Source organism: Gymnoscopelus braueri (genome assembly GCF_963280865.1).
Source record: "Gymnoscopelus braueri genome assembly, chromosome: 13".
Taxonomy (NCBI): Eukaryota; Metazoa; Chordata; class Actinopteri; order Myctophiformes; family Myctophidae; genus Gymnoscopelus; species Gymnoscopelus braueri.
In genome coordinates this window covers 50,155,865-50,182,474 of record NC_137615.1, presented here as the reverse complement: position 1 = coordinate 50,182,474, position 26,610 = coordinate 50,155,865, and the positions used below count along the sequence as shown (strand labels likewise).

Sequence of the window (26,610 nt, the reverse complement as noted above, 5' to 3'; positions counted from 1 at the left end):
GGGACCCCCTTGAAGCCCTTATGTAAACTATTTACTAAATCAGGGGTCTTCAACGTTTTCAGGCCAGGGACCCCCTAGCTGAGAGAGAGAGATGAGGCAGGGATGCCCTCTATATTGTATAAAATTGTGTTTCAGATTATACTTTTTTTGTTTACTTGGTCTGTTCTTTTTTCCCCTCTACACCTATACGTCTTTGCCAAAAATAGCCGATCTACCAGCTTGTAGATCGGCTATTTTTGGCTAGTTCTCCTCAGAAAAAGGATGCTAGGGTTCAAGAGATTAAGGTAAAAAAAAAATCACACAAAGATTTGGCGCCCCCCCTGTAGTAACTTTGAGGACCCCCTAGGGGTCCCAGACCCCCTGTTGAAGACCCCTGTTGTAAACTATTTACTAAATATTTTGCCGGGCCAGATGTCATCGCTGAGCGGGCCAGTCCTGGCCCACGGGCCGCCTGTTGCCTAACACTTGCCGTAGGAGCATGTGCAATGACCAAATATCACCCTCCCCGCCCGGCTTCCCTCCCCCCGAACACGGGCCAAGTTCCAAATGTAGAACAGTGGTTTTCAACCTTTTTCATATCAAGGACCATTATTGTCTCCGCCAGGCCGAAAGGCATGGCGAGAGAGTATGTTTTACCCTCCGTCCGTCCGTCCGTGTGTCCTGTCTGTGTGTTAGCAGCTAATCTCTGGCACCGTTGGCCCGGTCGCTGCGAAACTGTGCACACACACTCCCTGGATACCAATTCAGAACCTCTGCCTCAAATACTTCACATGGGCCTGTTATAGCGCCACCTGGAGGCCGATTTGTGCAAAACCCATTTTTTTTACATTACTCCTACAGATTTTATCCAAACGTCATGCAAATCGGTACACAGTATCTCTATAGTCATGTGATCAACACGGATCTGTCCGATTTCCCATATTCCATCCTCATTGGCTAAGGTTCGCTTCCAAAATTTGCAGGATTGATCCGTTCTGAACAAAATGCCTCAAATCATGAACACATTCCCACTAGGCCAAGGAAGAAATGCCACCCTTTTTCACATTGGCCTGTTATAGCGCCACCAGCAGGTCTAATTTAGCTAAACACATTTTTGGAACAAAATGACTCAAATCATGAATGCAGTGTCCGATTGCCGTGAACGACCTAACAATAAATGGCACCTTTTTCACATTGGCCTGTTATTGCGCCACCAGGAGGCCCAATAACCTACCTGACCTGGCGGAGACCTCTAGTTTATTCTGCATTTGAGCCACGGAACCACCATTTGATGAGATTTAGCCTCTCAGACCCAAGACATTGAATATTTCTTCTACATTCTCCAATAGGCTCTATGCACAGCAGCCCTATTGGAAAGAAATGCCGCGGTTGCTTCCTTACTTCCTTCACAGGTGTTACCAATCATACTAATCAAGGCTCTGTTCCATTTAGCGCGGTGGTTCTCAAACATTTCAATTTAAAGGGCCCCCATGATTTAAAGGGCCCCCATGATGGAACCAAATGGACCCTTGCGGGTCCATTTGGTTCCATTTGTACACACTCAGAGCTACATACCTGTAAATGGTCCATTTGGAATCCCCTCAAGGAACCATGAGGGTCCCTGGACCTTTTGAGACCCACTGGTGTAGCAGAATGTTTACAGTAAGCCAACATGAACAATATCAGCACCCTGTTTGGAACACAACCTTAATTAGCATCATTGGTAACACATGTGAAGGAAGTAAGAAGCGGCCCAATTTCTTTCCAATATGGCTGCTGTTCATAGAGCCTGTTGTGTAGACTTCTTGTAAATTAACTAATGCAGATGTTTAACTATAATTTAACTCTTGAGAGCGTAAAATGAAACCAAATGGACCCGTAAGGGTCCATTTGGTGTCATCGTACGCTCTCAAGAGTTAAAGAGTAAAGATCCATAAGGGTCCATTTGGTTACCAACTCTTCATCATTCAGCTGGGGACCACCTGGAACCCCCTCAAGGACCACTGGTGGTCCCCGGACCACCGGTTGAGAACCACTGATGTAGAACATTCCCATTGGGAGCTAGCAGGAATACGTTGTCGCTGTCGGGTGGAAATGTCCAAAGCTGTTAATTTTCAGCATTCCAATTAAAAAAATCGCAAAAAAAAATAGCAGATGTACAATGATGAGGGCATTAATTTACAAAAAAAACACAAAACGTTAAAATAGGGAGATGAGAGGTTTCTGCTTGACAGCTTTGATTTTGACAGCAAATTTTGATTGTTTTAGTCAGTCTTTTGAATCAAATTCCATTTAGTTTTAGTCATATTTTAGTCATCTGAAATGTTTTAGTTTTTGTCTAGTTTTAGTCGACCAAATATCATGAGATTATAGTCTGCTAAATCTACAGTTGATTTAGTCGACTAAAATGTATTTTGGCAATTGAACCCTAGCGTCCCTATTCTGGGGCAAACATTAGGTGAAAATAGACACTACAAGCTTGCAGATTGGCTATTTTTGAATTTGGTGTAGAGAGGGATAACAAATGCCGGACCTAGTATAGAGCCCTGGGGGACACCGGTCAACTAAGTATATAGGGTTTGGGAATATATGGGAGTTAGTGAGAATTAAAGGGAAGTTGTAGGGGAATTCTGTCCTGAATACCTTTCTTTTTTTAGATTAGCACTGCACATTTTCCAAGCGAATAACTAAATAGTTGTTCTAAGTTATCTAGCCAATAGATAAAATCTAAGCTTTTTGCAGTGAGAGTGTTATACCTCTACAGCAGTGTTGATTTTGACAGCAAATTTTGATTTAGTTTTAGTCATAGTCTTTGAATACAATTAGTTTTAGTAACATTTTAGTCATCTGAAATGTTTTAGTTTTTGTCTACCGTAGTTTTAGTCGACTAAATCTACAGTTGATTTAGTCGACTAAATCTACAGTTGATTTAGTTGACTAAAATGTATTTTGCCGGTGCCTTGATGGCGTCATAACGGCTGATTTTACACTTGGTTGCATGCTGAAAATAGCAGATCTACAAGCTCACAACACGTCGATGCTGCGATGCGTTGTGAGCTTGTAGATCTGCTATTTTCAGAGCACACAAGCATGAAATGACTTGTCTTTTAGTTCTACTGGATCTCTTCTCCACTAGTCCCTCACTAACATTTTAGTCTAGTTTTTCTCTTGACAAAATTGTCAATATATTTAGTCATAGTTTTAGTCATCATAGCTTAGTTTTTATTTTGTTTTTATTCAGTTTTCGTCACTGAAAGAAGGAAGTCGAGGAAAAATGTTCGTCATAGTTTTAGTCGACAAAATCAACACTGCTCTACAGAGGGTTTAAATACAGTAAGTCCACATTTCAATAGCCAACTGCTTTCTCTTTGAAACCAGGACATGCCAACTTCACGGATTAAAGATGAACGATCTCAGACTGATTTCAGCCATCTGGATTCCATAGTAGAGTTGTCTTCTATGTCAGGGCACCGAAAATAGCAGATCTAGAAGCTCACAACACGTCACAGCGCGACGCTTTGTGAGCTTTGTAGATCGACTATTTTCGGCTATTAGTTATTTAAGATGAGGACGTATTTGAAGTGATCAAACTAGCAATAGAACACATGTTTGGAAGCATCTTACATGAACATGAATGGCCTCTTATATTTGATAAAAGCAAAGGTTAAAGGCTCAATCTGTGATTTCTTCAACTGTGGTTGGCTGCATGTTGAACAGCAGCAACACAGGTTTAGAATGATAATGCCTGAGGGGTCCTTGAGGGAGTTCCAGGGGGTCCCCAGCTAAATTATAGATAGTAAGTAACCAAATTGACCCTTATGGGGCTGTAACTCAGAGTGTAGTGTAGTGTAGTGTAACGGGTCTATTTGGTTCCATTTGTACACTCAGAGTTAAATTAACAGATTTTACAATAAATTGGGGTCCCATAGATAGAATTGTCATTGAATGGGGGTCCGTAGCCCTAATGCATGGCAAACTGGGGGTCCTTGAAATTAAAATGGTTTAAAATCACTGCTATAGCTGTAAAATCTTCTCTTATAGGGGGGTCCTTGGCTTATATTTTCAAATGGGGGTCCGCGGGCTAATAAGTATCAATTTGGGGGTCCTTGCGGTGAAAAAGTTTTAAGAACCACTGGCCTAAACAACGACATAACATGTTCAGTCATGAGGTCGTATTTTTGCTTCAACAATGTAGGTGATAATACCATTTTTCTTACTTACACCGACAGTCAACAGCAGCCAAAACACCTATGAGCGTCCAGGTCAACATGGGGACGTACTGTATTGAAAGCAGATAACAATTTGTCAGTTCAGCCTGCATCATGTGACAACGGCTGTGCAATGATTAACCTCTTAAACTCTGTATTGTCGCTGTCGTGTGAGGAAACCTTGTCCAAAACCATATGAAAAACTTTTCATGAACATTTTCATTATAATGCTTGTATTTTGTGCAGTCAGACTTGTAGATGCTTGTAGCAGTGTTGGAAAAAGTATTCACAACTTTTACTTAAGTACAAGTAGCAATGCTGCTAAATTGAAATACTCTGTTACAAGTAAAAGTCCGGAATTAAAAATGTACTTGAGTAAAAGTATTGGCATCAAAATGTACTTAAAGTACCAAAAGTAAAAGTACTCATTATGCAGAATGTCCCCATTTCAAGTTTTCAAATGTATACAAATCCTTTGAAAATAGCAGATCTACAAGCTCACAATGAACAATTGTGAGCTCTACAAGCTTACGCGAGGTGTCATAAGCTTGTAGATCGGCCATTTTCATTTTCTATTTTTGTATAGGTAGAGGGCATGTCTGATACAATGAATATCAAATATCTAAATACCGAATCACGCAATGTAAAAACAGTCGGGGGTGAAACACAAAAAACCCAAGCAGACGTTAAAATGACCCCAAACATGTTTGAAAGTGAAATATCCCTTCAAGTTTGGGAGCAGAGAGGTATTTGGAGATCTTATGTTTTCCCCTCCACTTCTGTCATCCTCAGGTCCATGAGAGTGACTCCACGTCGGACTATTCTGACGACGACGTCATCGTCAGGGGACGATCAGAGCCAGAAACCAGACCCATCCTCTCTGTCCGTGAGTACATCCCCTTTTTGGCCACTAGGTGGTGCCCTGTGCCCACTTATCTCTGCTGGTTCCCCTTTGTTATTCAGAAGTCAGCATATAAGGACACATCTTACACTGTACATTCTTGTAAATGTCATGTTTATTCTCTGTATATTTTTTTGTGATAGAAATGTATTGTATTTTTTACTACTTAAAAGTAGGGTAAGTGATATATTTGGGGGAGGTGGGGGGGGCAGAGTTCTAGCCAATAACAGCGCGAGGGTGTGTTCAAAATCCAACTTTATCTAGACGTTCGTTCATTAACATGAACAATGCCATAAACACATGATAAATGCACCATTCTTTTATAGCAAAATGTATAATATACCTACATCACTCATTGTCCAGCAGCTTCAGGTATCGTTATATCCTCTTTTTTTTAGAGGTGCTGCGATCAAGGTTTTTGATCTCTGAACTTGCCTAGAACCCCTTTAAATAAACAGAAATGTTCAGGTGGGGATACCAATCCTATCCAATAAGGAGAGAGAACTCATACCGCATACACGATAAACAAGTGAAATTGGAAGTGATGACACGAAGAAGTGACCAGACACAATGGAACCGGAACACTTTAAAATTGAAGCTGATGAATGGGTACTCTCTGTTGATTGGATGAAATTGGCAACCCAGCTGGAAATGACCCTTCGGGTCTGAACAAGGATATGGATAGAAAACAAGAACAACAACATAGATAGAAGTAAATAAGACCAACTCCATCCATCTGTAACTAAACATGCTTATTTTGCTCACTGTTAACCCATTAAGACCGGGAACGCATCTGTGTAACCAGTTAGACCATTATTTTATACTTTGGCTATTCAAAAATAGCAGATATACAAGCTCATAGTGCGGCATTCGGTGCCGCGCTATGAGCTTGTAGATATGCTATTTATTTATTTTTTAAATCGTGGATAATTTGTGCAAATCTCAGTTCGGGGCTCTCCCCAGGCTGGCAGAGGGAGAGTAGTGCCCAGGATTACAGTTTAGGCAATTGGCACTGGGTGAAAAAATGGGTTACAAAAATCGTGGAATAAAAACATATATATATATAGCCTTTATGTATTCAAAGATTTGCAACAATGTTCAAGATTTTTTCAAAAAATAGCAGATCTACAAGCTCATAGTGTGGCACTCGGTGCCGAGCTATGAGCTTGTAGATCTGCTATTTTTGAATAGCCCAAAGAAATCTAAAAATGACAGAGATGCGTTCCCGGATCGAATGGGTTAACTTACACTATGTACAGAGATAAGTGTACTTGATGTATTAGATGCACTGTTATACCTTCTATAAATCTGATAATAATTCCCCCCCACACCTTTTTACACAGCCTACATTGCTGATAAGGTCTTCTTTATAGAAGGTTAGAGTGTGTGTTTTGCCTGTACTTTTTTAAACCTGATTTTATCTAACTGCGTCTTATTTTTCTTGTTCCTTCTTGTTGTTCTTCTTTCATAATTCATGTTTTTAACTCCAATATTTGCTTCTGGGGGGTCCTTGGAACAAAATATTTTGAGTTGGGGGTCCACGGCCAAATACCTATAATTTTGGGGGTCCTTGACATGGAAAAAGTTGGAGCACCACTGATATAGCAACCAAACAACAATAATTATATTTATTTGTCCGCAGACCCCCATCTCAAAATATTTTTTCCAGGGACCCCCCAGAAGCAAAGATTTGAGTTAAAGTTGTTTGCTTTAAAAAAATATATATATTTGCACACACTTTCAAGATTTTTCAAAAATAGCAGATCTACAAGCTCATAGCGCAGCACTCGGTGCCACGCTACGAGCTTGCTATATATATTTTGACGTCACTTTTGTCGTAAGACGCGTCAGTCAACACCTGTCACTCAAAGCATAAATTGGCCTTAACATGTCACTGCTTGTACCTGTATGTATGAGTGAGTGACAAACAAAGCCCTCTTCATTCCTGAGCATTCACAAACCCTGAAGCCCAATCCATTCCTCTCACTCTCATTGTACGGGGTAGCGCTGAGACAGATGGAGTTGGGGGGCTCAGAGGTCTAGACCTTTTTGCTCAAACGTGTCTCTCCGTCTGACAGACATAAGTTTGAGCTGTCTTTAATTCTCTTGTTTTCTCTTTGCATTCAGACAGTCTGCATGTTTGAGCAGTATCAGAGAGATGCTACGGGAAATGGGAAATGCCCCCATTATAAAATCTCAAAATGTTCCTACTATTTTCCTATCTTATTAACTAAGATATCACTTGTCATCACACTACACTTTAAGTGACTGGGAAACAAAAGTGTTTACGTTTCACGGAACATCAATAAATACGCTATACGCACCACCCAACCTCTCTAGACTCTAGAGAAGAGCAAAATTAGGGTTTTGTCAAATGTCCTGTGTGTGTAATGCAAAAAAAATAGCAAGTATCTACAAGCTCGTAAATACGCTGCGAGCTTGCAGATAGGGGCTATTTTCACCACACGGCACCGCCATGTGACAAAGACTTAGTGCTTTTCACTCGAGTGTCATTATAACTCTTGACGTTGTCCCATGTCTCCACAGAGAGGTCGGGAGGAGGAGGAGGAGGTCACGCGGATCATTTCGACATCGTGGAGCGGGTGGAGATGGGTCAGATGGCCTCCATGTTCTTCAACAAAGGTAATATCCCCCCCCCCCCCCCTTCCCCCCCTCGGTTCATACATAACGCCGCTATTTTCACCGCCAATTATTCCCGCAATTGTTCCGAGACACCGCCGTCGTTTCTCATGCGAAACGGCCAGGGGACCGACTGAAGGTCGTACGGGACGATTTGGAGGAAGTTCCATCACCTTTTTTTTTTCGTGGGTGATTTTCACATTTCATAATGCGAGGCTGTCTAATGAAATGTAATTATATGTATGGATAAATTGCCTTTGGTTCTAATTACCTGTTTGAGAGCCCCATCAAGGCTGCTGTTTTAATCTCCCTCGTGAGTGTGAGTGTGTATGTGTGTGAGTGTGCGCGCGCACGTGTGTGTGTGTGTGTGTGTGTGTGCGTGCGCTCGTGTGTATAAAGTCGGCGTCGGCAGGTGAAGACGTTAAAAGCGTGCGTGTGTTGAGTGATGGGAGCTAATGAAAGCGCCGCTAGCTCCGCCACGGCAAAATTGAAAGCAGAACCGTGTTCCACCTTGAACCGGTGGGCCGCCCGCGACCTTGTCACGCTTTCTTTCATGTTCAGCGGCCAAATCGCCTCGGTCTCCATGCCCCCCCCTCCCCTCCTTTAGAAAAAAGTAGATCTACAAGCCCACAACACGTCACATGGCGACTCGGTGTGAGTCTTATTACGGCTATTTCCGATTGGCCGAAGTATAAAATAAGGTTTAAGTGGTTTATATAGGTTTTGAAATTATAATTTACATCTGCAAAGTAACTAGTAACTTAAGTTTTCAAATCATTGTAGCGGCAGGACAGTGTTGCCAAGTCTGATTATTTTAAGCAACTTTGGGATTGTAAATATTGGCAGTTGCGTTTTTTTGGGCTCGTTTCTGAAGTGTAGTTGCTTATTTGGTCTTGCCTCCTAAACGTTGTTTAAATCAGTGTTTCTCCAACATTTCTATGTCAAGGACCCCCAAGTCAATATGTAATTGTCCACGTATCCTCATCTGGAAAACATTTTTGTGCAGGAACCCCCGTACCAGATTTTTGTTGTTAAAATCGTTCAAAAATATTCCACATTTCTTACTTTTTCCCCCCATTTTATTTTTTTCAAATTGCCGATGTATGTAGGTTCAAAGTGCTCATGTGCTTCTTCTTGGCTTGTTTTCATGGACCTGGTTGCTTATTTCTCTCGCACAATCTGGCAACACTGGCAGTGGAGCACAAAGTACAGTATTTGCCTCTGAGAGGTGGCGGAGTAGCAGTATAAATGATACTTAAATGTTCTCAAAATTGTACTTAAATAGTCACAACATCACTAACGTTGGGTATATTTTACCCGATATAATACATTCCGTAACAAATATTTCTCATCAAAATATATATTAACCCATTAACTGCCAGAGGTATTTTCATATTTTTTTAGCCAGTGCCAGAGTTTTTCATTGAAAAAAAAAAAGGACTCAGGAGCCGAGATAGAGAATTTTCAAGTTAACAAGGAAGTGGATAGGAGTCTAGATCTTCAAAAAATCATATCTCCTTGGTCTTTGGGTCAAATTGGATTTATTATTATTATAATTTTTTTAGTTCACGTAGATCTACGTGATTGGCACGTGGCGGCTTTAAATAGGTTCGCGTAGATCTACGTGATTGGCAGTGAATCAGTTAAAGTACAACAATACATGGCAAATTGAGGTACTCCTCTTTCATATTTCATATATCATGGGGTTACCCTATAAAAAAGCTGCAAAATCAGGTGTTATTCCTAAAATAGAAATAATGGAGCTGGGAACTTTTCCTTTGGTCCACCCATTCCTGAGACATATGAGCCTTTTCCAGTGAAGGCACAGTCTAATTGCATCAGCTGACCATTGTGGGAGTACACAGCACTTGGAGTAAATGTACTTTTCCAGCACTGCTCCTGTCCTCGCCTGGTTCACAGCACGCCCGCCTGCTTTCTTCTTACCCAGGGAAATGACTGTGCACTATGTCTGCAAGGTTCAAGGATGTTTTTATTCTTAACATCTCGTGTACACTTACATGAGAGTAAAACTTCATTTTTGTTTGGCTTCCTTCTGACACCGTAGCAGCATAGATAATCATTGTAAAGAAAGAAAGATGGAAAACCATGAGCACAAAAAGAGTTACTTGGCTAATACTTATAAGATAATAAAATCATGTTGTATTATTATTGTTTATTTTTGTGCTTTTTACCCTCTTTTTCTACCCAATTTAGTTGGGTAGAAGCAACCATATTGGAAAGAAAGTGGGCCTCTTCTTACTTCCTTCACAGGTGTTACCAATGATACTAATGAAGGCTCTGTTCCATTCTGGTCAAACAGAGTCAGGGTGCTGATATTGTGCATGTCGGCTCTGGAAACACTCTGCTTCACCAGTGGGTCTCAAAGTGTGGTCCAGGGACCCTCATGGTTCCTTCAGGGGGCTCCAAATGACCCCTTACGGGTGTGTAACTCTGAGAGTGTACAAATGGAACCAAATCCATTTGGTTCCATTTGTACACACTCTGAGTTATGGGGATCCTTGAAATGAAAAGGTTTTGAGAACCACTGTGCTACACTAAATGGAACAGAGCCTTCATTAGAATCATTGGTAACACCTGTGAAGGAAGGAAGTAAGGAAGGAGGCACAATTTATTTCCACTATGGCTGCTGTGCATAGAGCCTATTACACTCCCCGCTGCCAGGTACCGCCCACAGCCCGTAGGAATAGGTGCAGTGATATCACCCTCCCCTCAATCGTGTTTTGTATATAGACGCTCGACAATGCTGGATGACCCGCGGTGGATTCGAACCCGCAACCTCCGTGGCGGTGGCCAGGCACTTATCTACCGCGCCACCCGAGCGCCTCGATAGCGGTGGATATTCATAATATAGACACCATCAGCATTTATTAGCAGCTTATTGTCGCTGTCGGGCAGAAACCTTGCATCTCCATTTTCAACGTTTTAACGTTTTTCTTTTCGTAAATGAATGCCCTACTTCATCATACAAGAGTGTCACGCAAATGTAGTGCATTATACACATGCTTATAATGTATTATGTATTATAACACTGTATAATTATAGTTAATTAATGCTCATTATTCTTTATAACAATAATCATAACACATTATAAAGCATTCTATAATGACTTTTAAGGTCAACTATTATAATTGTGTCTATAATCTTTTAAAGCAACAAATGACCACTTATAGCGACTTATAATGACAGTATAATGCATTTTAACAGTGATTACAATGCATTTTAATGGTGATTATAAAGCATTATAACGTCTTGATGATTATAATGTCTTACAACTATGATAATTAACATAGAAAGTGTCATTATAAACTGGTCTGTAATGCATTATGATTGCATCATGAGTACTTGTGAGTGCTTATAACTGTAATTATACAGTGTTATATGCATATCACAATGCATTTATACTTGACCTTATCAGTCATAGAATGGTTTATAATGTTATAGTGTTATCATTATTGTTATAAAGTCTTCAGCCTTTGCAGGTGTACCCGTGCCAGCTCCTCAGTCAGCAACACGGCTGTTGGGAATAAAAAATAAGTAAAAAGCAGGGAACAGGGAAAGGTCAAACCTCCCTGTTCTGCTGCTGACAACATCATCCCTGCCTCTCTCTGTGTCCCCGTCTGTCACCCTGCTGACGACCACTAGGGGGAGATCTTGACACACACACACACACACACACACACACACACACACACACACAGAGGGGGAGAGAGGTGTGTGGACAGGGAAAGATATACAGAGGGTGGGAAATAGAGAGAGAGAGAGAGAGAGGTTTACTTTGTAGACACACACACACGCACACACACACTCAAACACACACACAGAGCTATGTTCACAGCCACACACTAACTCAGCGATGCGTACAGCCCCGTACAGGGCGAGCTCACGCTGCCGGAGAACTCTCCTCTCCTCTCCTCTCCTCTCCTCTCCTCTCCTCTCCTCTCCTCTCCTCTCCTCTCCTCTCCACACACCCGTTCCGCCCCGGTCCGGAACACAGTCCACACGCCACAACTTCCTGTCCCTCCACAGCCGGCCCGTGTCCTCCCCTCCACCTCCATCTTCCTCCCCTATACGAACGGCCGAAGTCACAGGGAATAAAAGCTAAATAACTACAATTTTACAAAGTTCCCAGTCTGTGCTCTGTGAAACGGTGTGAAAGAAAGGTAGTCCCTCCACACTAGTGTTGTATTTCCTAAAACAATGTAGAATTATAATGTTCAGGTATTATAATTTCTATCATGTTCTTGCTGTTCTACATACAGCTCAACCAGTTGAACAAATCACAAGATTGAGGCTTTAACATTTGCTTTTACGAAATAATCCCAACACCTGTAGGGATTTATAGAAGATGCCTCTGAACATCAATTTATAATTTCAGCAATAGAACATGTATTATATCTCTAGTTTGACCCATTCCAATAACTCTTCAATCCGTGAACACATCTACAAATGTCTTCTAAATCCTAACTGGTTTCTGAAAAAAACATATGTTGCTATATCAGTGATGCTCAAACTTTTTCATGTCAAGGATGTATTTGGCCGCGGACCCCCATCTCAAAATATGTTGTTCCAGGGACCCCCAGAAGCAAATATTTGAGTTACACATGTTCGCTTTAAAAAAAATAATATATATATATAAAGATTTGCACTCATTTTCAAGATTAATTTTTTTTTTGCATATTTACAAGCTCATAGCGCGGCACTCGGTGCCACACTATGAGCTTGTATATCTGTTATTTTTGAATAGCCAAATACATCTAAAAATGACACAGATGCCTTCCCTTATTGAATGGGTTATTCTCATGAAGGAAATGAAAAAAAAAGACTGAAATCAGTCTGGAGATTTTTTAGCCACTCGCAGCGCTAAAGAAAAGTGTCTTTGGCGACGACCTTTCCCTGCTGCGGAACAGACTGTGGGCCGTGCGTGGCCCAGACCCGCTCGTCCTCTCTCTCTCTCCCTCTCTCTGGCCTCGCAGGTGAGAATGAATTGATCGACCGGGAAGGAAAGCGTGCAACACCCACACACCCCCCTCCCCCCACTCACCCCCTCTCACCCTCTCACGTGCTCCCTCCCCCGCGTGTCACTGCCGTGGAGAGCTGCCCGGTGACCGCTAATCAGAAATGAATTAGATGGGCACGCGGCCCAGCGTACGGTGCGGGGGGGGGGGGGGCTGATTTATACATTGGAGTCTCACACTTGAAATAGCAGATTTATAAGCCATAAAGGTAAATGTAATGACACGATAATGTAGATATAAGCTGTACATATAAATCAAGAAGGGGGGGGGGGTGATATTTACATATTTGCACGCTGGTGTCATCGGATCGAAAATAGACGATCTACAAGCTTGTATATCGGCTATTTTCCTTCCTTCCATCAACGCTTTGTGATTTTATACAGTACATTGGCTATTTTCCTCCCTTCAAGCGTGACACTTTGCGAGCTTATAGATCAGCTATTTTTCCCGCCCTTTCAGTATAACACACATAAGCTTGTAGCCCGTGCGAGACGCGACCCCACAGTCAAGTATAAATCAGGGCTTGAGGACCGTGAGAGACGTTGACTGTTTTCGCCATCCCAACGTCGGTGACACGAGGCTGATGGCCACTGCACATTACTCTTATTTAGACTAATTAACGGCTGCACATAATGAGACGTGATGGGCCTAGCCCTGAAACAGTTAGAAGTAATCATAGGCTTAATGCCGGGCCGTCATTTTTTGTGCGTTTGGAGAGGTAGTTCATCGTTGATGAATGCATTGTCGGAGCTACTGGGCAGTTTAAATTTTTTACTCAAGTAAAAGTAGCAATGCCACGATATGAAAATACACGTAATAGTCCTTTATTCAAAAAGTTTTACACGAATATTGGCATCCAAATGCACTTAAGTACTCATACACATGTTTGTTTTTGAATAGCTTAATTATAGACAAGGGGTTTTGTATTACTAATACAAATCTGCAGATCTGCAATCTAACTACCGGTAGTAACTAAAGTTTTCTATACATTTTAGAGGAGTAAAAAAAGTCAAAGGCATTGAAAAATGGCCGCACTCAAGTAAAGTGAAATTACCTCAAAATTGTACAGTGCAGTAATTAACCCATTAAAACCGAGAAAGCATCTGTGTCATTTTAGATTTTATGCGTTGGCCATTCAAATATAGCAGATATACAAGCTCACAGCGAGTCACGCTACGAGCTTGTATATCTGCTATTTTTGAAACATAAAAATAAAAATAATCTTGAAAGTGTGAGAACTACTGATTTAGAAGGCCTCAGGTCTTGTAACTTTCCACCTCTGCTTTTTGGTGTGATGAGGAGAACAGGAGTTCATCGTTGATGAAGGTGTCGTCGGAGCTAATTGGGCTCCTCAAGCGGTCGAAGGCCGCAGTGTCAGGTCAGACCTCTTAACCCATTTAGACCCGGAAAGTCTCTGTGTCATTTTAGATTTCTTTGGCTATTAAAAAATAGCAGATCTACAAGCTCATAGCGCGGCACCGAGTGCTATGAGTGAGAGTGCTATGAGCTTGTAGATTTGCTATTTTTAAACATCGTGAAAATGTTTGCAAATCTTTGAATATATATTTTTTTGTAAACATTTGTAAAATATTTAGTTCCAGGAACCTCCAGAAGCAAAGATTTGAGTCAAAAATGTTTCAAAAGAATATATGTATTCAAAGATTTGCACAAACATTTCAAAAATAGCAGATTTATAAGCTCGAGCTAGAATATAGATCTGCTATTTTTGAATAGCCTAAAGTATAAAATAATGGTTATAGCTACAAATCAAAAATGACACGGTAGCCTCTGCGTTCCCGGTTTTAATGGGTTAATGTGGGAACGGAGGTGACAGAGCCACTCAGCTGGCCACTTGGCCCCTCCGTGACTTCTGACCGTTCCCGTTAGACATGTGACTCTTGGGAGGCACGCCGGTGCTAGGCCTGTGAGCCGAGGCAACGGGACGTTTTGGCTTGTTCGGAAGCCAAGCTGCCCTAGGATGTAGCGTTGTGGTTATCAAACGTCTTCATGTCAAGGGCATCCACATTGATACGTGTTTGGACGCCTATCTGAACAGGTTTTTGTGGTAGGGGTGTCCATAAGAGATTTGAAAAGAAAAAAGCCAAAATGTTTCAATTTCTTTCAAAATGTTTGAAAATAGCCCGTCTACAAGCTCACGATGCAACACTTGTAGATCTGCTCTTTTAGAATAGCTGAAGTATAAAATAGGGATAAAGTGTCAACTGTTCCTCATTTTTCTGGGGACCCCTTCGACCCCATCAATGACCCCTCTTAGAGTCTCTAAGAGAACCATTGACGGGTCTGAGCCGGCCCCTATTTCTTTAATTCACTGTTCCTTGTTCACCGTTCCGCTGGTGATCAAATCATTGGCTTAGGAATGTGACAAAAACTAAAAAACATCCATGAATTCAAGTCTCCATGGGGTGACTAATCGATAGATTTTTTTTTTGGGTGAACTATCCCTTTAACCACTTAAAATCTGGTTTTCCTATTTAGAGCATGTCATTCTAGGCAAACATTTTCAACAATTTTCACTAACGACGCCGATGCCCGTGGGGAACTCATTTCCCATCCGGTTATGCAATACTACTCGTACTACCTATCGTACCTAGCCTGGTAAACCATACCCCTTCCAGAAATCTTATTTGCATTTGTTTTCAGGAATTGGTCTGGCCTACAGGCCTGTATGGGCGCGATTAGTACCGTTGACTGACAACCCCTTCAGCCAATCAGCAGTTTGTTTTCCCCACCACCAGTCAACGTGACGCAAGGGGACTTTAGAAAGGGCCATGCCGGAAATAGGTTGCTTTATTCGGATACATGCGTGTCACTGCCCGCCCTTGCCGGTTCTCTGATTTAAAAAAAAAAAAATAGGCTCTGTCATGATTAATTGACCACATATATGAAGTTAAACAAACTAAATTCTATCCGAACGATATCTTCAAAGTAAATTCCGTGCCTCAAAAAATAAGTTTGAAGGCGTTTTCAAGTTATAAAACCGAAACCAAAAACAGCGGACAGAATTTCAATGGCGCCATTCGGGTTCACTCGGGTTCCACCTGATTGGCCTACCTCCGCTGTCAATCACAGACAAATGAGCGAGGACGCTGATTGGAGAGTTCATGTTATGATACTCCTGATATCAAATGGAAATGAGATATCCGGAGGGAGGGGTTTACCAGGCTATATCATACCCACTGTCAGAGATCCCTGATGCCATACCGATACCAAAGTGTCACCATACAATACATTGTCAACTTGTAGATCGGCTATTTTCACTATTCGTCTTACGACGCATTACAGTATAAGGCTTAAGTCAGTGGTTCTCGAATATTTTAATTTTAAGGACCCCCAGTTTGTTTTGCATTAGGCCATGGACCCCCATAACTCTGACAGTGTACAAATGGACCCCCATTTGAGAACCACTGGTTCAAGTCGTTCTACATTATACCCATACAAAGAATATGGCTATTTTGATGTTAATTTTCTTCTTCTTCTTCCCCCTCTGAGCTAAACCTTTCCAAGTCATTAAAAAGGACTGCTTGTTTTAACCCATTAGGACCGGGAACGCATCTGTGTAATTTTTTTAAATTTCTTTGGGCTATTCAAAAATAGCAGATATACAAGCTCATAGCGCTGCACGCGCTATGAGTGCTGCGCTATGAGCTTGTAGATCTGCTATTTAAAAAGAAAATTGTGTCATTTTTTGCAAATCTTTGAATATATACTGCACATTTTAACAAACATCTTTGCTCCAGAATATTTTGAGATGGGGTGGGGGGGGTCCACGGACAAATACACATCATTTTGGGGTAAAACATAAACATATAAAAAAAAAAAAAACTGTCAGGATTTAGAAGACATTTGTAGAATCCCCACAAGCAATACGATTTTGAGTTAAAAATGTTCGCTTTAAAAAATAGATTTGCACAAATGTTCACGTTTAAAAAAAAAATAGCAGATCTACAAGCTCGTAGCGCGGCACTCGGTGCCGCGCTACGAGCTTGTAGATCTGCTATTTTTGAATAGCACACATACATCTAAAAAAAAGGACACTGACGCGTTCCCGGTCTTAACTCATTCACTGCCAGAACTTTATTTTTTTGCGTTTGCCCACTGCCAGAGATTTTTTATTAAAAAAAAAAAGTACTCAGGAGCCGAGATACAAAATGTTTAAGTTTTAAGTTAACAAGGAAGTGGATGGGAGTCTAGATCTTCAACAAATCATATCTCCTTGGTCTTTGGGTTAAAAAAAAAAAAAAAAAATAAGAAAAAAAAAAAAAGATCGAGAAAAGTCGTTTTAGTCGTTCTTGGCAGAGGGGGCTTAAAGGACAAAAGTCGTTCTAGGCAGGGAATGAGTTAATGCGTTAAGAAGCGCTCCTGAGAGCGTTTTTGATTTCCTCCTGGGCTGTAGTTGACATAGCAGCAGTAAAAGAAAGACAGAGAGAAAGAAGAGAATAGGGCTTGGAATAAGGCCACGTGTATGGCGGTGTCGGCATAGTCGCTGGTGGCGATACTTGACAGGAATGTTGATGGGGTGGGGGGAGGGGGGGGCTGCGGTTTTATCTGCAGCGTCCCCGGAGGTGAGAGCTGTTACTATAACCTTATTCATTGATGATTTTGAAAGTTGATTACGGGACGACTTTGGCTAAAGTCACAAAGTGCTAGGGCGGTCGGTCGGATGAGCGGGTGACAGAGGCCTGCCCTTGCATCAGCATCGTCTCTCAACCCTCGCCAGTGGTTGAGAGTTAACTTGAGTACATTTACTCAAGTACTTTTACTTAAAGGGATAGTTCACCCTCAAAATTACTTTTTTTCTCTATCGATTAGTCACCCCATGGAGACTTGAATTAATGGATATTTTTTAGTTTTTGTCGCATTCCTAAGCCAATAATTTGATGACCTGGCAGCGGTTCCGGTAGGAGACAAAACAAGTCTCCTTTGTGTCTCCTACCGGAACCGCTGCCTACCGGTCCGTTGGTCATCAAATTATTGGCTTATGAATGCGACAAAAACTAAAACGTATCCATGAATTCAAGGTCTCCATGGGGTGACTAATCACCAGTCATTTTGGGGGTGAACTATCCCTTTAAATACAGTTTGGAGGCACTTTTACTTTGCTTGAGTATTTTCCAGTTTTCAAGACTCTATGCTTTATTCTCTGCTATCATCTCAGAGGTTGTACTTTTTACTCGTTATTAGAAAACTTTAGTTACTGGTTACTTTGCAGATATAGCTTATTATTACAAAACATACATTAATCACTTAAGCCCTATTTTATAGTTACGGTATTCAAAAGTAGCTGATCTACAAGCTCACAACGTGTCACATCGTGACGCGTTGTGAGCTTGTAGATCGGCTACTTTCTCTTGAAAACAGTGAAATGGGGCTTGTGGTATAGCTACTTTTACCTAAGTAAAAAAAACTAAACTAATCCGAGTACGTCTTCCACCACTGACCCTTGCTCGCCCGCGTGGCGCGATTATGTGTTGCGCTCCGCGGGGCCGGCTGTGCAAACAGAGGAGGGGATTGCCTTTTCCTGCATGTGTGTGTGTGCCATCCTACCCTTGACATCCACAGAGGCTGTGGTTTAGAATACTTAACCCATTAAGACCGGGAACGCATTGTGAGTCATTTTTAGATTTCGTTGGGCTATTAAAAAAACAGATCTACAAGCTCATAGCGCGGCACCGAGTATGAGCTTGTAGATCTGCTATTTTTTTGGAAAATAATACATTTGTGCAAATCTTTGAATATTTTTTTTAAGCGAACATTTAGAACTAAAATCTTTGCTTCTGTGGGATTCTACTAGGCCTGTCCCCGACTAAGGATTTGTTTAGTCGACTCTAATTGGCGACTAATTGCCAATAGTCGACTGGCAGTCGACTAATAAAAAATGGGCCAAAATACATTTTATTTCAAAGGGCCAAGTCTACACAGTTTGTTTTGTCTCCAGCAGAGTTTCTAGTGTCTCTATCTCTCTCTGGAAGAGGTTGCACATGAACTCTGCAGCCGCACTGAGGCGCTCCAACACAAACAATACCAATACAAAGACGAGGAATAAGAAGAATAAAGTGGAAGTTACGTGTGGTTGCAGGTGTAGACTTGGCCAAAAAACAATTTAAAACATTTTTGGCCCTTAAAAAAAAAAATATATATATATATATATATATATATATATATATATATATATATATTTTTTCGACTAGAGTCGACTAAGAGACACTTAGTCGACTCGGACCCCCCGCGACTAACCAGTCGACTAGTCGACTTAGTCGAGGTCAGGCCTAGATTCTACAAATGTCTTCTCAACAGTAAAAAAAAAAAAACTTACAGTATGTTGCTATAATATCAGTGGTTCTCAAAAATGATATGCATTTGGCCGTGGACCCCCATGTCAACATAATTGTTCCAGGGACCCCCAGAAGTTGTATCAGTTAAAAATGTTGAGTTAAAAATGAGTTAAAAATATATATATTCAAAGATTTGCACACATTTTTCACGATTTTTCAAAAATGGCAGACGAACTTGTATATCTGCTATTTTTGAATAGCCTCATAAATCTTAAAATGACACACAGACGCGTTCCCGGTCTTAAAGGGATAATCAGCCCGCTCCGTTTGGCATTAATGAGAGCCCGGCGCGGCGCACATTCATTTTTAATACCCTAATGACTTTTTCTTAAATGTCATACTTGCGCCGGTAAGAGCAGCACGGGCTCGGAAAATGGCAAACGGGGGGAGAGCCGCGGCATGTGCCACGCACAAGACGAATGGGCATGTTTGTGTCGGCCATCCATACAATTACCGTGAGTCACAGCCAGTAGGTGGCTTTTTTCTTGTTTTGTTTTTTAACTCTTTAACTGCTAGAGTATATTATACAACTAAATAAGGCCCAGACTGCCAGAGATTTTTTGATTTTCTTACCTTTTCAAGTAGTCACAGAATATTTATCTCCAGTATGATCGATCCCCTGATGGTTGCTAATCACGGAGGGTTTCACTGTGCTTCCGCGGGGGGAAAAAAAGAATGGCATCGCAACCTCCCATTCACTTGTCATACGCCGTTAAAAGTTTCGGCAAAAATACATAGTAAAACACAGGAGCCGAGATACAGGATTTTTCTTTTTTTTTTTATTAATTTTTTATCCCACAATTTTTGTTACCCTTTTTTTTTCACCCGGTGCCAATTTTCTAAGTGATCCTGGGCGCTACAACAGCCCTACACCAGCGCTACACCAGCCCCCCACAGCCTAGGGAGGCCAGGGCCGAGCTCATGCCTCCTTCAATGCATGAGAGCCAACTGACCTTCTTGTCACCTGACAGGGGAGAGTTTCCCCGGTAGGACGTAGCGCGTGGAAGGAACACGTTATTCCAACCAGTTCCCTTCCCCTCCATCAGGCGCCCCGGCTGTCGTGGGGGAGGCGGTATAGCGACCAGGATTACTACATGTTTTTGTGAGGCTATTTACTACCCTAGGAGACACGGGGAGAACATGCAAACTCCACACAGAGTAGGCCCTTTCACCAACCCCACCTAGGGTATGGGCGCTGATGACGCGGAGGAGAAGACACGCCCCCAACGCCCACAGCATCCCCGGCGGGAATCGAACCCAAGACCTTCTAGCTGTGAGGCGACAGCGCTACCGACTGCGCCACCGTGCCCTGAGATACAGGATTTTTAAGTAATAAGTCAACCAGGAAGTGAATGGAGCAGTTGTGACACGTTCATTGATGATTTTGAAAGTTGATTACAAAATCAACTTTCAAGTTTTTTTTGGATCACGTTATCTCCTGGTTCTGTGTGAAAAAAAACAAATAAAAAAATAATAATGATAATAAAAAAAAATATATATATTTATTTTTTTATTTATTAGCATCAAAACATGCTTAAACTACAGAAAGTAAAAAAGTGCTCATCATGCAGAATGTCACATTTCATAGGTTTTCTCAAAAGGAATCAAAATGTGTCCAAATCTTTAGAAAATAGCAGATCTACAAGCTTGCGTTGTGAGCTTGTTGTTTTGTCATATAAATATACAACAAAGTCGTACTCGTAGTGGAGTAAATAGAACAATATTTTTCTCTGAGACGTAGTGCAGTAGAACTATGAAGTTAATAATAATTCGTTTCCCCCAATAGAAGACGAATGGGCACGTTGGCGTCAGAGCTCCATACAATTACCGTGAGCCACGGCTAAACTGGTTTTCCATGTCAGATTTGTAAAGGATGCACTTTAATTTCAGGGGGCCGCGCCATTACGGCTTAACTGTGATTACCCCCTCCTCTCCAAATCAATATCCCAATTTGAAGTCTCCAGAGTTGGTCGGAGCGTGCTCAATGAAAGCTTAATTCGTGTTTCCATAATGAAACCCCTTGAAAGCAACGCCCTTTTTTTGTAGGCCGGTGTTGGTTTTATTTTTTGGTACAGTTTTAGAGCACCAGTTTGGGGTTACGGACACCCCCAGGGAACTTTAGTTTTTTGCTTTTTTTATAGGCCTGTAGCCTTTTTCTCCCCAATTTAGTCGTTATACTGTACCATTTGATTCCTCCCCGCACACGTCTTTAAGCTCGCAACGTGACACGTTGTGAGCTCAAAGATCTGCTATCTTCAAAACATATTGGGAAAACAAGTGACATTTTTTTCCTTCTTTTTTCACATTTTAAAAACACAAATCTTGTATGGGGGTCCCTGGCACAACATATTTTCAGATGGGCGTCCGCGGGACATACATATTAATCTGGGGGTCCTTAACATGAAAAAAAACATTAGGAGGCAAGACCAAATAAGCAACTACACTTAAAAAAAAGTGCTGTACTTAAGTACAATTTTGAGGTATTTTTACTTTGCTGGAGTATTTCCAATTGTCTGTGCTTTTACTTCTACTCCATTACATCTCAGAGGCAAATATTGTACTTCTACACCACTACAATTATTTGAAAACTTGAGTCACTAGAAGATTTTGATTGTTATTACAAAACATACATTAACCACTATATACATTTCGGCATTTGAAAATAGCCGATCTACAAGCTCACAATGCGTCGCATCGCGGCACGACACATTGTGAGCTTGTAGATCTGCTATTTTCAATCTTTTTTTAATAGATTTTATACATTTCAAAACATGTAAAACGGGACATTCTGCACAACGAATACTTTCTACTTTTGGTACTTTAAGCACATTTTGATACCAACATTTTCGTACTTTTACTCAAGTAAATGCTCAATTCCGGACTTTTACTCGAAATTAAGTATTACTACATTGCAGTATTGGTACTTTTACTTAAGTAAAAAAAAATTGTACTTTTACCACCACTGACAGTTAGTTAGTGGTCTTATCCAGCACCATGGTGAATGTGTTAACCGTCATTTATTTCTCAGAGAGCAGAGGCCTATAACTCTCTCTCTCCTCTCCAGTCTGTGCTGTAAAAGAGGGCCATCAGGCCGGCTGTCATTCAGAAGCAGGGTTAGCATGATGGATAGCGACGTGGTGGCCAGCCACATGGGGGGAAAGAACTGCAGCTCCTAAGGTTGAAAAGAGGCCGTTTTGCAGCAGTTTGAGCCCGTGGACACGGCTGTAATGGGGAGGTATTAGTTACAGTGCCTGGCAGGCACCCGGCATCATCTTCTCTTCGGTCACGCGGCATCCTCACCCCTGCTATCGCTCACTGACAGCCCCGCGCGGGCTGCAGAGCTGCCGCTAATGTGCTCTCGCCCTGCAGCAGGGCCAGGTGCACACATTATGAAGAGAGAGAGAGAGGGAGAGAGGGAGAGAGAGAGAGAGAGAGAGATACAACTAGGGCTGAAACCATCGATTATTTTTCTCAAATCTTTGCTTCTGGGGGAGTCCCTGGCTGGAACAACATATTTTGAGATGGGGGTCCGTGGCCAAATACATATCATTTTGGGGGTCCTCGACATGAAAAGGTTTGAGAACCACTGATCATAGCAACATAAGTTAGGATTTAGAAGACATTTGTAGAATCCCCAGAAGCAAAGATTTGAGTTAAAAATGTTCGCTTAAAAAAAAAAATATATATATATATATATATATATATATATATATATATATATATATATTCAAAGATGTGCACACATTTTCATGATTTTTCACAAAATAGCAGATCTACAAGCTCATAGCGCGGCACCGAGTGCTGCGCAATGAGCTTTCTCGGTGCCGTGCTATGATCTGCTATTTTTGAATAGCCAAAGAAATGTAAAAATGACACAGATTATTTCCCGTTCTAAATGGGTTTTTGTGTGTTAAAAGTTGCACTATATTCTGATAGTAATCAATGTCATACTCTAGCGTGTTCGTTCAGTAACAGCAGCCTCCCTGTCCGTCCAGCTCTTTAGTACAATTTACAATTTAGGGATTTGGCAGACGCTCTTAATCCAGAGCGATTTACAGTAAGCATGGTAAACACGAGGTAATACATAGGGCTGTAACTAACGATTAATTTCATAATCGATGAATCGGTCGATTATCTTAACGATTAATCGATTAATCGGATTATAGCACTTGTTTAGCAATTACCTTATAATTTTGATTTTAGGTTGTTTTAGGCATGTTCTATCTAACAATAAAGAGAATACAGATGAATAATTAATTAAAAAGTACATGTTATACAATTTTGCTCAGCTGCTAATTAGGCTACTACCCATAAAATACATAAATACATATCAAAATAAATAAAAGCCACCTTATGGTAGCTTTTCTCTTCTTCTGACTGCTCGATTTGATTAAAAAAACATATTTTAGGCTAAAGGGTAACAGTACTCTTTTAAATGGATACAGGATAGCTGGGAACTAGGGACATCTGGGCACCTCAATGTAACATAGCCTATTTTATTCAAAATAAAAATATTAGAAAAACGGTCTTAAGTAATGTAAAGTATACATGATGTGAACATGCATGGTACATCATTATCAGACTTAATTTTATCCATCAACTTGTTTATTCCCCAAAACGACTGGATATACAGGTTTTGCAGCAATTTGTAGTAATTGACAATGAAGGTCTAATATTTCTACAAATGTTTAAGCATGTTCTAATCCAGGGGTCTGGGACCCCTAGGGGGTCCTCGGAATAACTACAGGGGGGCAGTCAAATGTTCGTGATAGGATTTATTTATTTTCTACATTAACCACTTGAACCTTAGCATCCCTATTCTGAGGAGAACTTTAACCAAATATAGCCAATCTACAGTGAGCTTGTAGATCGGCTATTTTCGGGAAAGAGGTTTGGTGTGAAAAAAGAAAAGACCAAGTACAGAGTGAAAGGTCAGGTTTACTAAGTATTGACAGTTTAAAATACACATTAACATTAATCCAACATCATAGTGCAACATCTATGAAATCTATGAAAAAGTTTAACCTGCAACACAATTTTATGCAATATGTAGTGGGGGTCCCTGCTTCATCTCTCTCTCAACTAGGGGGTCCTTGGCCTCGACAACGTTGAAGACCCCTGTTCTAATCATGTAAACATTTTCCAAATATTAAACTTTTTTACATTTTGGACAAAATAGCCAATTTTACATCGAGGTGCCAAATGTCCCTAGTGCCCACCTTTCCTGTTACCTTGCAACCTTGCAGACCCAGACCCTACAGTAGTTTAATGGGTGTCTATTTACCGATGTCAGCGCGGTGGGGACTGGCAGTGGGGAGCTTTATGATCCTCAGTGCTCGGATCCGGTGTACAGCCCGCCTACTGTATCCTTTCATCACGTTTCCGCTTCCGGCTCGGCGGCTAGCGAGCTAACATGCTAACGAGGCCACAACGAGGTGATCTATGCATAATGCAACGTGCCTGCTCTTGAAATGCTCCCGCATTACATTGTGGACTTAATCCCATGCCAAGCAAGTGCACAGTAATACTTTTCTATTAGACGTTGTGGTGGGTGAAACGCTCTCTGTAAATTGCACGGGGCCGCCGCTTATTTTTTAACTCTATGGGCCGCCGTCGCTGTTTTCATTTTGCTTCGCGGTCGTTATTGCGCATGCGTCAGATTGTAAGGGGGTCGAGAAGGTTCATTCCATAGCTTTACCTACGGCGAGCGCTTTACAAAACAGTATATTAAACTGGAAAAACAGCCGCGATTGTAAAAAAAATAAACGGCGATTCGTTGTCGATTAATAATCGATGATCAAATTAGTTGGCAACTAATTTAGTAATTGATTTTAAATCGATTCATCGATTCGTTGTTGCAGCCTTAGTAATACACCAAATGCATAGAAATAGTAATCTAGGATCGTTGGTAAACCAAGAACCCATCATCAGTCTAAACAGTATAATATCAATAAACTGTAGTAAACAGAAAATACATTTTCGAGTGGGATGCCAATTTCAGCCAATCAAAGTACCTATTTATCTGCTTCAAGCTTATAGTGTTCCAGTATCAATTTTGTCTGCTTATTTCTTTGTGCCATCACTTCCAATTGCACTTGAGTTCTCACTCCTGATTGGATCAAATTGGTATCCTGACTAAAAAGCTGGTATCCTTACTAAAGAGCTGGCGAGACAGGGAGACTCTTGTTACTGAAAAAAACACTTTATAGCAATGATTACTATCAGAATATAGAGCTATTTAACACTACACGTTTAAACCTGAGGCCAATTCTAAAAACTCCTTCTGAATCCTTACATACCTTTTCCGAACAACTCAAGGTTCAACTTTATTGTCAACATTACCATTTACAAGTAAAAGGCTTTTAAAAAAAAAATTCAATCAGTCAATGAGGAGCATATTTTGAATGATCAATTTCTAATCAATGGAGCAACCATTTTTGATTTCTCCACCTTTTTGGAGTTACATCGTGCCAAAGTGTCACTGCCCTTTTAACACATTACCCGGCCGATATTCAACATAGTTTTTGCCAGCGTTTATTACCTTAAATAGACGATCTTTGAAACGCCGTGGAAGCCACGTTGTGTACAAAGATGTAAAAAAAAAAAAAATCTGTGGGTTGTGGGAGCGATCCGTGTATCCACTGGAACAATAACATTCCATCCACGAGCAGCCATTTTGGAGCTATGGTCCGTTGAAAACGGGTGGTTTTCATCACAAAAAAAAAAATGAGTGAGAAGTGTTTTTCTAAACATCCTATAGACGTCAGTTTTTTTGGAATGACGTCACATCCGTCTACTGCTTCTCTGAGTGACGAGGGATCATTCCTAAGCCGTGTTAGAGCGCCCCTTGAGGAATTTTCAAAACAATAATAATTTGAAAATGGAACGCATATCTGCGTCCTTGGCGGGTAATGTGTTAAAAAGGTAAACAGCGTGGCTACTCCTTCATGCCGTCGGAACAGATATTTATCACATGCTGGATCATTATATCCACCCCCCTGGTCTGACGCAAATTCAACCGCAGCTGGTGTCGTCCACCCCTCAGCCATTTATTCATGTAAGATAAACCGATCTGCCCTATGAAAACCATAAACCCATCACCTTTTTATTCCTTTTTAACCCATTAAGACCGGGAACGCATCCGTGTAATTTTTTTTAGATTTCTTTGGCTATTCAAAAATAGCAGATCTACAAGCATGAGCTTGTAGATCTGCTTTATTTTTTTTAATCATGAAAATTTGTGCAAATCTTTGAAGATATATATTTTTTAAAGCAAACATTTATAACTCAAATTTTTGCTTCTGGGGGATTCTACAAATGTCTTCTAAATCCTAAAAGTTTTTCGGGGAAAAAAGAAAAAAAAACGTATGTGGGGACCCCCCCCAGAAGCAAAGATTTAAATTAAAAATGTTCCCTTTAGAAAACATATTCAAAGATTTGCACACATTTTCAGGATTTTTCAAAAAATAGCACAATCTTGTGGATCTGCTATT

General features: G+C 41.0%; 1 protein-coding gene across 1 annotated transcript in view; it reads left to right on the top strand.

The window, feature by feature from the left end:
- tmem104 (transmembrane protein 104) overlaps positions 1–26,610 on the top strand; it is a 159,354-nt gene that overhangs the window by 9,729 nt on the left and 123,015 nt on the right. Inside the window, exons 5-6 of the mRNA XM_080446466.1 lie at positions 4,980–5,073; positions 7,636–7,731. Coding sequence (XP_080302592.1) covers positions 4,980–5,073; positions 7,636–7,731 — 190 coding nt within the window. The remainder of the gene's footprint in view (positions 1–4,979; positions 5,074–7,635; positions 7,732–26,610) is intronic.